This window comes from Rhinoraja longicauda, chromosome 29 (assembly GCF_053455715.1).
Source record: "Rhinoraja longicauda isolate Sanriku21f chromosome 29, sRhiLon1.1, whole genome shotgun sequence".
Taxonomy (NCBI): Eukaryota; Metazoa; Chordata; class Chondrichthyes; order Rajiformes; family Arhynchobatidae; genus Rhinoraja; species Rhinoraja longicauda.
The window spans coordinates 12,819,943-12,834,136 of record NC_135981.1 but is presented as its reverse complement, the minus strand read 5'-3'; the positions used below and the strand labels follow the sequence as shown (position 1 = coordinate 12,834,136).

General features: G+C 45.1%; 1 protein-coding gene across 1 annotated transcript in view; it reads right to left on the bottom strand.

The window, feature by feature from the left end:
- Nucleotides 1-14,194, bottom strand: part of LOC144607842 (1-phosphatidylinositol 4,5-bisphosphate phosphodiesterase delta-3-like) — a 44,217-nt gene that overhangs the window by 23,553 nt on the left and 6,470 nt on the right. Inside the window, exons 2-4 of the mRNA XM_078424970.1 lie at nucleotides 9,369-9,518; nucleotides 6,135-6,363; nucleotides 3,276-3,405 (exon numbers count right to left, since the gene is read on the bottom strand). Coding sequence (XP_078281096.1) covers nucleotides 3,276-3,405; nucleotides 6,135-6,363; nucleotides 9,369-9,518 — 509 coding nt within the window. The remainder of the gene's footprint in view (nucleotides 1-3,275; nucleotides 3,406-6,134; nucleotides 6,364-9,368; nucleotides 9,519-14,194) is intronic.

Below are 14,194 nucleotides of genomic sequence, written 5' to 3'. Positions count from 1 at the left end.
CAAACCGACCCTATCTATTCCCCTCATGAACGTTTGCACCTCCATGAGATCACCCCTCATCCTCCTGCACTCCACGGCCCTCAAGTCCTGGCAACATCCTTGTAAATCTTCTCTGCACTCCTTGATCTTCTCCGCTCTCCTTGATCCTAACCTCCGGTGCAGTTTGCGAGGACTTTGTACATTCTCCCCGTGAGCACAATGGTCTCCTTTGGGTGCCCCCCCATTTCCACTCATGCCCCCGAAGATCAGCGCCTTGGTGGGTTCATTGGCAGCAGTAAGTAGCCTCCAGCGTGTAGATGGGTCGTAGAGCCTAGGGGGAGTTGACGGGAATGTAGGAGGGATTAAAAAAAGGGCTCAATGTGAATGGTTCGGCATAGACTCGATGGGCTGAAGGGCCCATTTCCATGCTCTCTGACCAGCCAACTTCTTCTGTTTTTATGTGTAGGAAGGAACTGCAGATGCTGGTTTACACCTAAGATAGACACAAAATGCTGCAGTAACTCAGCGGGTCAGGCAACATCTCTGGAGAAAAGGAGAAGGTGTCTTTTCAGGTCGAGACCATTCCTCTGTTTTTAATTTAGTTTGCCGCATCCGCAGTTTTTTGCTTTTCATGCACTTTAATCGAGCTTACCTGTGCCCAAGTGACCAGCGTGAGCAGTAAATGCGCAGCCCATGTCTCAGTACTTGTGAACGGGAGAACGGGAGCCTGTGACCAGTTACTACAAGGAAGGCCAAGTCTCACAATTACTTTACTAATCCCCACCCCCACTTCCCAATGAAACACTACACCCAGTGAACAACCAAAAATGAATTGAATCCAGCTCCTGTATTGGTGTCTCTCGGCAGTCGCTCAGATTAGACCAGAAAACCAGCAACATAAGCCTCGTGTGACCATCTTCCTTTCCCGGACAGCGGTCAAAGGGACATGAACTTGCTTTAGTCAGCACAAGCAGATTAGAGTTAAACACATAACATTTGCACATAAATCCATCGCATGGGGATCTGTCAGTCCCAGTAATCTCAGTGTCATTTTATGTGCAGTGCAAAGTATTAAAAAAGCATTAAACAGAATATCACTAATGCCTGGTTTTCTAGCTCATTCCAAGTGCCATGTAGAGGTTGAGAGGTTAATTAGTTGCTAAATTGCCCCCAGGGTGTGGGTGAGGGGCAGAATCTGGGGAGAATAAAATGGGATTAGTGTTAGATTATTACAAATGTTATGTTGATGGTCGGCACGGACATGGTGGGCCGAAAGGCCTTTTTCCATGCTGTGAGTGTCACTGAGAACATTTCTCTGTAATCACATAAAGACAATCAATTGTACGTGGACTCAAGAAGTAAAGTGAAACCAAAAGATGTTCACACTGGTAATTTAACAAAGAAGTGTCAGTTCTTTTATTGAGTATTCTGTTTGAGGATTTCCGCCTAAAATTTTCATTTCCTTAAAAATGGGTGACAGGAGAGTAATTTGGAGACTTAGCCTGGAACTAATGGAGCAAGGTAACTTCCGAAGAAGGGTCTCGACCCGAAACGTCATCCATTCCTTCTCTCCAGAGATGCTGCCTGTCCCGCTGAGTTACTCCAGCATTTTGTGTCTACCCTCAAGATAACTTCAGCCATGTGTCTGTGGAATAATACCCAAGTGGGAGAAGAATTCACCTATTCCATCAAAGTGCAAACTTCACTGAGCTTCTAGCCCTATGATGCAGTTGGTGATTTCTTGGCAGCTTGCAAGCAAAGTTCGTTATTTATTTTGTAATCACTATTCCCTTGAAACATCAAGGTGTTGCATCCAAATCTACCAGCATCCCGGGATAAGTCTCCTGGAATTTCCCGCTGTGGATGGTCCTGTGCCAGCAGTGACATCTTCCTCCCTGCCCTTGTGACGCACCCATGGATACTCTACCAGTACTGCAGGGTCCAAGCTCCAAGGTCAGAAAATATACCTGCTATACCTGCGCTGGGTGCACTGTGGGGCAGGTGCCTGGTTTAAGGTGGTAGGCACCAGGTCTAACTTGGATGGAGCAGGGTCTATCCTCTCATCCATCACTCCTTCTTTGCAAACAGTCTCCCACCCCTTCCACTTTTGAAAGAGATGCCTAGACACTGGGGTTTACCTATTTCTGGAGCATTAGCCGAACAGCACCTATAGTTCTGAAGATAAACTTTACCAAATTGGTGAAGGAGGGTTTGATTGTAGGGTGAGGCTCCACAAGGCCAGAGCCAGACGGGCCAAAGCTAAAGCAGTCAGTAACTAAATTAGTATCAGTGCAAAGCAATGGTAAAGGGGTCAGCCTGGGCTCTGTGAAATCTTCAAGTGCTGAGTCCAAAGACTGTCCAAGTCACACCTTTATGCCTATGCCCACTACAGTGTAGTGCGGTGCCATCTCTTAGTCAAAAGCTTAAACTAAGATATGCCTGCTCTCTTAGGTAAATGTAACCTGTTCCATGCTGACCAATATTTATCATGTGACATAGGAGCAGAATTACACCATTCGGCCCATTGAGTCTGTTCCACTGTTCAGTCATGGCTGATCTATTTTTCATCTCAACCAAATTCTGTTGCCTTCTCACAGTAACATGTGACACCCTTACAAATCAAGAACCTAATCAAGAACGCTTTAAAAATACCCAATGGCCTCCATGGTCGTCTGTGGCAATGAATTCCACAGATTCACTACCCTCTGGCTTAAGAAATTCCTCCTCATCTCCAATCTAAAGGTTCGTCCTTTCATTCTGAGCCTGTGCCCTCTGGTCCTAGACCCTCTCATTACTGGAATCATCCTTTCCACATCCACTCTATCTAGGCCTTTCATTGCCCAATGGGTTTCAATGAGATTGAAACTCTAGACCCTTCCAAACTCTAGCATGTACAAGCCCAGATTTTAATGAATTTTGCTTCCATGCAAATACCTGGGCTTCATCTTCTTGATGTTCTTGTGGATGTTTGCTGTGCACATATTGACTGCCTTGCTTACTATGTAGGAGGAGTGAGGACTCCATACATACATTACTATTTCCAAGGTTGTGAGTGGTCCTGACATAGCAAAAGCATTGTAGGTGGTCAAGTCGTTCTTCCATTCTAACTAAACGTATCAGGTAGACCCATTGAGATCCAAGCTTATTATTCAAATCCCCATTCCATCTCATCACCATTGGTCACCCAATGGTCCAATATGTAACCAAACTCACAGCTAGGTTCCCCGTCCCCATCATGGGCCCCAATGTCCCCAGTAACATTAGCAATGGCACACTTTCACATTCAAAAGCCTTACCTGAAAGAGGGAGTTGACATAATCATCATTTACTTTCAGATTGATCATTTTAAGCATATTTTTCATTTCCTTAAAGCTGATCTTGTTGTCGTTGTTTTTGTCAGCCTTCTGCAGGTGTTGATGAATCAAGGTAACAGCAGTTAAGGCAATAACTAAACAGGCAGTGTTTAGTGCTTGTACATCAAACTATTTAGAAATATCACACGCAACATGGTCACAGATGCAAAATCATTGCAATTGGAATGATCTGTGTACATCTGTTGGCATAATGAAACAGCTTGGGGTTAAAGATAATCATTGCACAGAAACCCCTTGATATTCATGTTGGCCCAAGCCCCTGCTTCAGTTCTCTCCTCCCATCCCAGGTTTCTGCATTCACGAGTAGAGGATTCCTTTACTGATATGAATACCATTCCTTTTTGATAAATATTTTAGTCTTTGCCTTTGTAGACATTGCTGGTGAAATATATCATGTTCCATTAAAATCCTGATATGTTGACTTACCAAAGTAATGTTTTATTATTAAATATTTTCCAAATGTTCAGAGATAGGAAAATCTATTTTACATTATGTGAATTCATGTGAATAAGGAATTGCACTGCACCTTTTGAATATGGCAATAACCTAATCAGGATCTAAAATCCAGTGAAAAATCAACAATTTTTAAACCATCTTTGTTGTTTAACTTCTTATGTCATTTCTCAGTTCCCTGAGAATGACACTCAGATGCCCCTGTTCTCTTTTGATGCCCTTCTAATGGCCTGGTTCTATTGGAATTAGTCTCTGATGTCTCACTATCATTGCTCCCAAGACAGCTTCCAAAATTTTAACTGACCCAGATATCATTTTTGCACAATTTCAAAAGACACTTCCATGTCTTTGACTCCACATAATGGAATAGATCAAGTAGATGCACAGAGTCTCTTGCCCAGAGTAGGGGAATCGAGGACCAGAGGAAATAGGTTCAAGGTGAAGGGGAAAAGATTTAATAGGAATCTGAGGGGTAACTGTTACACACAAATGGTGGTGAGTGTATGGAATAAGCTGCCAGAGGAGGTAGTTGAGGCGGGGACTATCCCATCGTTTAAGAAACAGTTAGACAGGTACAAGGGTAGGACAGGTTTGGAGGGAGTTGGACCAAGCGCAGGCAGGTGGGATTAGTATAGCTGGGACATTGTTGGCCGGTGTGGGCAAGTTGGGCCGAAGGGCCTGTTTCCAAGCTGTATCACTCTATGACTCTATAATTTTACATTACGGTCTCTATGGATGAATAGCAGATTGCAACAGTCTATTAATGGTGCCTTCTTTAGCCAGGACCTCCATAACGTACCTCAGAATGATAACTGGTGCTAACTAGTAGCAGCTGGCCTAAGGTCTGAACTGTTCGTGCATTCGCACAATATCCAGAACTAGATGGGCAGCACAATTACCACCACTGCCACATGGTAGTTCATCCCTAGCCTTGGATGGAGTCTGCATGTTCTCCTTGTTCACTGTATTTTTACAAATAAAATTACAAATACAGAATAGTCTGCAGGTGTGTTTGTGGAGGGAGGAAACAGAGCCAGGAACATTACTGGGGGATAAATTCAATGCGTCAGTAAGTCGTTCTGCCGGCATCAACCCAGAATAATTATCCCATGTTAATCACCCTGCATTGAGCGGATATTCAGTGGAGGAGGGGGTGGAGAGCAGGCAGTGTCACATCTGCTGCCAGTGCCGTGTGCTCTCCAATACCTGCTTCTGTCGCGTTCAGGGATGTAATACGTAAAGTGTGGCTGGTATTATTACCCAGCTTCTCCTGCACAGCAGTTATTTTCCTCCTGAAGCTACTCTCTGCAGCTTCTGGGAGACCTCAAGGGCTAAAATATATTCGTGAGTGGCCTGCACTGAGATGGAATCTGTTAGCGGCTGCCCGGATACTCGTCCAAGTGGGCTGGAGGGGGCTACTGCATGGATCTCATTGAAATGTAGAACCATTAACTCAGTTAAATGCCTCCCAAAGACAGTTATGATTGTCCTCCAATATACACCTTGTGGGTGAAAGGCAGTAGAATGGGGTTGAGGGGAAAATAGATCAGCCATGATCGAATGGCGGGAGTGGACCCGATGGCCTAAACCTGCTCCTCTGTCTTACGAAGGTGAGCCTGATCCAAGATTCACGCACTCTGCAACCTTTCTTTCCACTTGTGTTGGAAGTGTCAGGCTTGCTGTGCTGGTCCAGTCTGGTGTTTCTCACATCGTGCGTCCATTCTCTTTACTCTCCTGGTGCTGAGATCAACAGACGCAGGTTCTCAAGGCCGATCTGGCCAATGGTCAATGTTCACTAACCCTGATTGAGTGGCATAAAGTAGCAGCATCTTGTATTCTGCTCGCGGGCTCTGGGTTTACAGGCTTCAATGGGCCTGACCTTTAGGGATGGAATACAGCTCTCAAGTGCTCCTAGTTATTTTTATTTTTTATGGCAGCTTCTACCTTATTGGAAACCCTTGGACTATCTTTAATCAAGCTTGACTAGACTTTATCTTACACTAAACGTTATTCCCTTTATCCTGTACCCGTACACATTTGACGTTTTGAATGGAATTATGTATAGACTTTCCGCTAACTGGTTAGTACACAACAGAGGTTTTTCACTTTACCTCGGTACACGTGACAATAAATTAAACTAAGCTAAACTACACTTGATACCAACTGGGTTGTTGTATTTGGCTATTAAGGCTACCACACCTGTCTTTAGCTTGACTCTCAGAGTTAGTAACAGGGAGATTAGTGTCACCAGTCCCCGGTGTATATTTACATTGCTGGTACACAGTCTTACTGCCCAGCCAGGTGTTTCCCCTTGTGGTCAAAGGATATTGTTCGATTTTGTCCTGCTGGCTCATGGTTGCTACTCTTCCGGTGAGCTTCTTGAGGCCCCGCACCCAGCACCTCCCTTCCTCCTCCGAGGCCGCCACCAGGTCCAGGCTGCTCCGGCTGCCCGCGAACACGATGGTGAAGCAACGTTTCTGCAGGAAGCAGCCGCCGTGTTTGGTCATCACCTCCGACTGGTGACCCTCCTGGATGTCCTGGATATCCATCACCGAGACTGAAACACCGGGCGGAGAATTAGCAACCGGCCATCGTATGCCAACCAGCTGGGTCAATAAACAATAGACAATAGGTGTAGGAGGAGGCTATTCGGCCCTTCGATTCAGCACCGCCATTCAATGTGATCATGGCTGATCATTCTCAATCAGTACCTCGTTCCTGCCTTCTCCCCATACCCCCTGACTCCGCTATCCTTAAGAGCTCTATCCAGCTCTCTCTTGAATGCATTCAGAGAATTGGCCTCCACTGCCTTCTGAGGCAGAGAATTCCACAGATTCACAACTCTCTGACTGAAAAAGTTTTTCCTCATCTCAGTTCTAAATGGCCTACCCCTTATTCTTAAACTGTGGCCCCTAGTTCTGGACTCCCCCAACATTGGGAACATGTTTCCTGCCTCTAACGTGTCCAACCCCTTAATAATCTTATACGTTTCGATAAGATCTCCTCTCATCCTTCTAAATTCCAGTGTATACAAGCCTAGTCGCTCCAGTCTTTCAACATATGATAGTCCCGCCATTCCGGGTCATGGGACAACTCTGTGGGCTGGGGGGGGGGAGGTCTGCTGTGAAAACCAGGGAGGCTCCGGGTGGGAGCTGAGGGCGGGTTTGAAGGTGGAGAGTAGGTGTGTGAGGGTGAGCCAGCGTTGAGTTAAGCAGCGGCTGTGATTAACATGGGTCAGGCAAATTACACTGAAGCCGACGAACCCTTGTTGCCTACGCCACATTTGTACCATGGCATGAACAATACCAACGCATGGACATTTGGACACCTACGGGCACGTGCTTAGGATGCAGCAAGGACCCAAATGAAAAATAATGGACTGGACTTTGGAAAATGCAGCGACCTCAGGCTGTGTTTCACAGACTGTCTTCTGAGCAAATTGTGTTGAATGGTGTACGTCAGTGTTGCAATGGGCAGCAGAAATTCCCTGCCTCACTCTCTCCACCTCTCTCATTTTCCACATCCTTTCAAACCTATATCTTTGACCAAAGCATTCAGTGATCTCTCTTACAAGAGCACCTGCTCATCTGGCTTGGGACAGGGTATTAGTCAACAGTTTAAAAGCATTGTGGTGCCTCAGAGGTTTTTTGAGTTTGTAAATTTTTTTATGATAAATTTAGTATATTGTGTCAAAAATAATCCCATAACATAAATTCCTAGCCAGTTACCATAGAATTAAAAATATTAAATAGTTACTGGAAGTGGGGACCTCCTCCTGAGAACCTCCTCATTACATACCAGACTTGGAAATGCAAGACTCATCCTTCAGTGGGTCTAAACCGGGGAACTTCTTGCCCAGCGACACTGTGACAACACCTTCACCAGAGGACTTCACCGGATCAAGGGCAATGAGAGTAATGTAGAACAATGTATCGTGACATAGTTTGATGGCCCATGAAATGTCAGGAATTGAGGTGAGACTGAGGTTCCTCCTATTGCCTTCATTTATCAGTCTTCAATTCCCTAGCAAAGCCTACACGGTGTCATTGCAGTCTCCCACTGCATTAACACCAGTTCCCACTGCACTTAGTGTTCTCACGGCACGAACACCCCACTGCACTGACACCACAATGTTCCCACTGCACTAATACAGTGTTCCCACTGCACTAATACAGTGTTCCCACTGCACTAATACAGTGTTCCCACTGCACTAATACAGTGTTCCCACTGCACTAATAGTGTCCCCACTGCATTAATACAGTGTCCCCACTGCACTAATACAGTGTTCCCACTGCACTAATAGTGTCCCCACTGCATTAATACAGTGTCCCCACTGCACTAATACAGTGTCCCCACTGCACTAATACAGTGTTCCCACTGCACTAATACAGTGTTCCCACTGCTCTCTGCATTAATACAGTGTTCCCACTGCACTAACACCACCGTGTTCCCACTGGATTAATACCACTGTGTTCCCACTGCAGAATCACTGTGTTTCCACTGGATTGTGTTCCCACTGGTTTAACAGTGTTTTCACTGCACTAACACCACTGTTCCCACTGGTTTAACAGTGGTCCCACTGCACGAACACCACTGTGTTCCCACTGGTTTAACTGTTTCTACGGTACAGGGTAAATGGTAGGGAATTGAGGAATGCAGTGGAACAGAGGGATCTGGGAATAACTGTGCATTGTTCCCTGAAGGTGGAATCTCATGTGGATAGGGTGGTGAAGAAGGCGTTTGGTATGCTTGCATTTATAAATCAGAGCATCGAGTATAGAAGTTGGGATGTAATGTTAAAATTGTACAGGGCATTGGTGAGGCCGAATCTGGAGTATGGTGTGCAGTTCTGGTCGCCAAATTATAGGAAGGATGTCGACAAAATGGAGAGGGTACAGAGGAGATTTACAAGAATGTTGCCTGGGTTTCAGCACTTAAGCTACAGAGAGAGGTTGAACAGGTTGGGTCTTTATTCTTTGGAGCGTAGAAGGTTGAGGGGGGACTTGATAGAGGTTTTTAAAATTTTAAGAGGGACGGACAGAGTTGACGTGGGTAGGCTTTTCCCCTTGAGAGTGGGGAAGATTCCAACAAGGGGACATAACTTTAGAATTGAGGGACAAAAGTTTAGGGGTAACATGAGGGGTAATTTCTTTACTCAGAGGGTGGTGGCTGTGTGGAATGGGCTTCCGGTGGAAGTGGTGGAGGCAGTCTCGCTTTTATTATTTAAGAGTAAATTGGATAGGTATATGGATGAGAGGGGATTGGAGGGTTATGGTTTGAGAGCAGGTAGATGAGACTAGGTCAGAGAGAGTGGTCGGCGTGGACTGGTAGGGCCGAACGGGCCTGATTCCGTGCTGTAGTTGTTATATGGTTATATGGTTATATGGTTATATGGTACTGACACTGGTTTAACAGTGGTCCCACTGGATTAACAGTGTTCCCACTGCACGGACACCACTGTGTTCCCACTGCTCTAACAACAGTGCTCCCACAATGTGAATGGTGCAGTTCTCCCAATGTCTTCACAGTGCCAATGCTACTGTGCTTGAATCCGATACTCACACATAGGTGGCTTATTCCTGGACTCGTACCAGATTGAGAGCCCGTCCTCCTGCAGCTTCATCTGCCGATCCTTCTTCCACTTACTGGACTTTACTTTTCGCAATTTGCTGCCTCTCAGCATGTACTTTACATCATCATCTTCATGTAACCCTGGGAAAGGCAATCGGACATAGTTCCATCAATACAAACAAAATAAGATGGAAGGTAGAAGTCTACCCCAAGCTCCGTATGTCAGTGAGTTCAGAGCTAAAGGAGACCATTCAGCCCACTGTGTGCTTGCTGGCTCTCTCCCAGAGGAACTCTTTAGTTGCAGCCCACCTTTAGTGGCATTGCCTAGTCTAGGTTGTTAATACAGGTCAATAAAAGCAATGGCCCTAACACCAATCCCTAGGGACTCAGACAAATGTGAGGTAATGCATGTTAGTAGGACAAACCAGAGAAGGATTAACACAGTAAATGGTCGGGCCCTGGGAATGTAGTAGAACAGAAAGATCTAGGGACATAATTCCATGAAGGTGGCAACACAGGTGAAAAGAATGGTGCAGAAGGCATTTGGCTCACCTTCATCACCCCGGCCACTCCCTCCTCTGCCTTCTCCCATCAGGCAAAAGGTATAGGTGTGAAAACGCACACCCCCAGATTCAGGGACAGTTTCTTCCCAGCTGTTATCAGGCAACTGAACCATCTTACCAACAACTAGAGAGCAGTCCTGAACTACTATCTACCTCTTTAAAGACCCTCGAACTATCTTTGATCGGACTTTACTGGCTTTGTCTTGCACTAAACCTTATTCACAATATTCCCTTCATCATATATTTGTACACTGTGGGTTGCTCGATTGTAATCATTCAGCTGACTGGGTAGCACACAACAAAAGGTTTTTCACTGTACCTCGGGACACGTGACAATAAACAAAACTCAAACTCAAAACTAAACTCAAACTCAGTCAGGGCAATGAGTGCAGGAGTTGAAAGATCAAGACGTTGGTAAGGCCACATTTGGAGTATTGTGTACAGCGTTGGTTATCTGCTGCAGGAAGGATGTCTTTAAACTGGAAAGGGTACGCTTAAGATTTACAAGCATGTCACCTTTCTGGAGCTTTGAGATATAATGGAAGGTTGGATTGGCCGGGTCTTTTTTTCCCTGGAACATAGGAGGTCGAGGAAAGACATAATAGAGATATGCAATCTTTTCTCGGGTAAGGATGTCAGAAAAACTAGAGGGCATAGGCTTAAGGTGAAAGGAGAAAGTTTTAAAAGGAATCCAAATGGCACCTTCTTCACACTGAGGCTGTTATATGGAACAAGCTGCCTGGGGAAGTGGTAGAGGCAAGTACAATTACAACATTTAGAAGGATAGGAAAGGTTTGGTGGCATATGGGCCAGGCATAGGCAAATGGGATTATCTTAAGCAATTTGGTCAGCATGGATGAGTTGGACAGAAGGGCCTGTTCCTTTGCTGTATAGCTCTGCGTGACTCTATGCTGCATCTTATGAAAAGCCTTCTGAAGACAACTGCATTCCTCCCATCAACTCTTTTCATTATCTAAGTGTATGGGGCACACTAAACATGGCAGATGAGCTCATGCAGAGATAATTATTACTGGCACAAGGTTTAAAGGGAGGTAGGTTGGCAGCTGAACATTCCTGATTACAGGGCAGGGCAGTGCTAATTAAAGAAACTTACACACCCATGAGAGAGGATGATACCTCAGCAAGTTCTTCAAATGAGGCTGCATCATAGATCATAGAGCTGTACAGCACAGAATGGGCCCTTCATCCCACCATGTCCATGCCAAGGTTTTTGCCTATCTACACTAATCCTATTTGCCCATGTTAGAACTTGTATCCTTCTGGCCCTTAAAACAGCAATGACATTTCTGGTGGACCCTGTAGCCTCACATTCTCAGGGAGATAGAACAAACGTGTTGGCAAATCTCTGATCAGTGCAAACACTAAGACAGTAATGGTGTATGTTTTTAAGTACCCAAACAGTTAGACAGGTACATGGACAGTACAGGTTTGGAGGGATATGGACCAAATGCTGGCAGGTGGGACTAATGTAGCTGGGACATTATTGGCCGGTGTGGGCAAGTTGGGATGAAGGGCCTGTTTCCTCACTGTATCACTGTATCAATGCCTCTATGACAAGCATTAAATGATCGGTTTAAAGGACCAAATGGACACAGGACTCCCAAACCGCATTCTCTGATAAGTATGAAAAGTTGCATTTTGGTAAGTTAAACCAGAGTTGGACTTACACAGTAAGATGACAGGGTCCTGGGAAGTGATCAGATTGGAGGTTCCTAGGGGTGCAAGTACATAGTCCCATGGAAGTGGTGATGCAGGCTGACAGGGTGGTGAAGAATGTGTGTTTGGCATGCTCGCCATCATCAGTCAAGGCATTGAGTGCATGAGTTAGGACATCATGTTGCAAGTCCTATTGGTTGTTGAGAAATGTTGGTGAGATCACACTTGGAGTATTGTGTGCAGATCTGGTCACGCAGTTGTAGGAAAGATGTCAGTAAACTGGAAAAGGTGCAGAAAAGATTTACAAGGATGTTGCCAGGAGTGGAGGGCTTGAGTTATGAGGAGAAACTGGATAGGATGGTTTATTTCCCATGGAATGTTTGCGTCTATGGGGTGACCTTATATAAAATCATGAGGGATACAGGTTGTGTGAATGGTCATAGTCTTTTTCTCAGGGTATAGGAACCATAAACGAAGGGGCGCTGGTTTAAGATGAAAGGGGAACGATTTCATGGGAACCTGAGGGGCAATATTTTTACACAAATGATGGTGTATACATGGAACAGGCTACCAGTGGAATTAGTAGAGGTGGGTACAAATCACAATGATTAAAAGACACTTGGATGGATACATGGAAATATGGGACAAACACAGGCAAATTGGGCAAGAACAGGTGGGTACCTTGGTCAGCGTGGGGTCGAGGTGGACTGAAGGACCTGTTTCCATGCTGTCTAACTCTATGGCTACACACTCAGGTGAATATAATTAATTCGTTTGAAGTTTACTCAACAAGAAAGCAAGCAATAGAGACGTAGGAGACTGCAGACACTGGAATCTGGAGCAAAAAATCCTGAAGCAGGGTGTTGATCCAATATCTTACCATCCCCTTTGCCTCCACAGATGCTGCTTGACCCTCTTCAGCGGTTTGCTTTTTGCTCTAGAGGATGTGCAATCCTGAATGTAATTTTAAGGAATGAAGCTGGGCAGATGGTCAGCAGACCAGGGGAGTGTAGGTTTGTGGCCTGATCATAAATTGGCTTCTTTTAGAAAAGGATCGAGTGCAGGATCTGAACTGGAACCAACTAATTGTACTCAACTGGGGAGTGATCTAGAAGACCAGTAAAATGGTCTTGAAACTATTTTAAGAAGTGAAATCAAGAAGTTCAGGGTAAATATGACTACACAAAGGAAAGGGGCGTAAATGATGACAGGGGGGTGGGATGCAGCCAACTGGGGAAGCTTATGTGAGACACTGGGACTTACTGCAGCATAAAGCCTGCCCAAAGTGTCAAAAGTGTAATTGTCAAACAAGGGAGGGAATGAACAATATATCAGCAAATAAAATCAAAGAGCTAAAGATAAGAATAGAAAATGCTAAGTATTTAGCAGATTGGACAACAAATGTAGAAAGTGAAACAGAGGAAACATTTCACATTAATGCATTTTTCTCAAAAGTATTCAGTTACAGAAAAAAGGGAAGGATCGAGGACAAAAGCGCTCAAAGGGTGGAGTTCAAGAGCAACTGGATGAACAGGTCGTGGTGGTGCTGGCTGAGAGAGGCTTGTTACTCACAGATGATCTCTCTGGGGAAAGTGTAAATACAAGGAGAAGGGCACAAAAGGAGAGTGACAAACCAAGGTACTGGAACTGTGGAAGCTGGCTGCTCGAGACTCCAACAGGAAAGAATGATCCATGATATTGTTCAATGCACCATTGAGTCCCCTGGACTGTACCGTATCTATTGCAGTTCTCAACCTTACTTTACATCTTGCTGGAGGAGGGTAAAAACAAAAGGCAGTGAGAGGGATTGGGATGGAGAATTAAACTGGCAAGGCTACTGGGAACTGTGGGGAATCAGTGCAGACTGAAGAGAGGCGTTCTGCAAAGTGATAATTGCATTTGGTTACTTCAATGTAGAGGAAACTACACAAAGAGAACCTTCTGCAAAGGTAGAAACTTTAGATACTGGTTTATACCGAAGATAGACACAAAATGCTGGAGTAATTCATCGGGTCAGGCAGCATCTCTGGAGAAAAAGAATATGTGACGTTTCAGAACGGAACCCTCTTTCAAACTGAAAGATTTATATCTGAATCATATCCCAATGTCAAGTCAAGTCTCAAGTCAAGCCTACTTTATTTATCACATACACATACAAGATGTGCAGTGAAATGAAAGTGGCAATGCCTGCGGACTGTGCTAAAACCACAAAACAGAATAGAAATATTTAAAAAAAAGACACAACACAAAAAATAAATGAATACAGTAAATTAGTCCCAGGTGATACAAGTTAACAGTCCTGATGGCCTGTGGGAAGAAACTCCGTCTCATCCTCTCTGTTTTCACAGCATGACAGCGGAGGCGTTTGCCTGACCGTAGCAGCTGGAACAGTCTGTTGCTGGGGTGGTAGGGGTCCCCCATAATGTTGCTGGCTCTGGATCTGCACCTCCTGATGTATAGGTCCTGCAGGGGGGCGAGTGTAGTTCCCATAGTGCGTTTAGCCAAACGCACTACTCTCCGCAGGGCCTTCCTGTCCTGGGCAGAGCTGTTCCCAAAGCAGATTGAGATGTTGCCGGA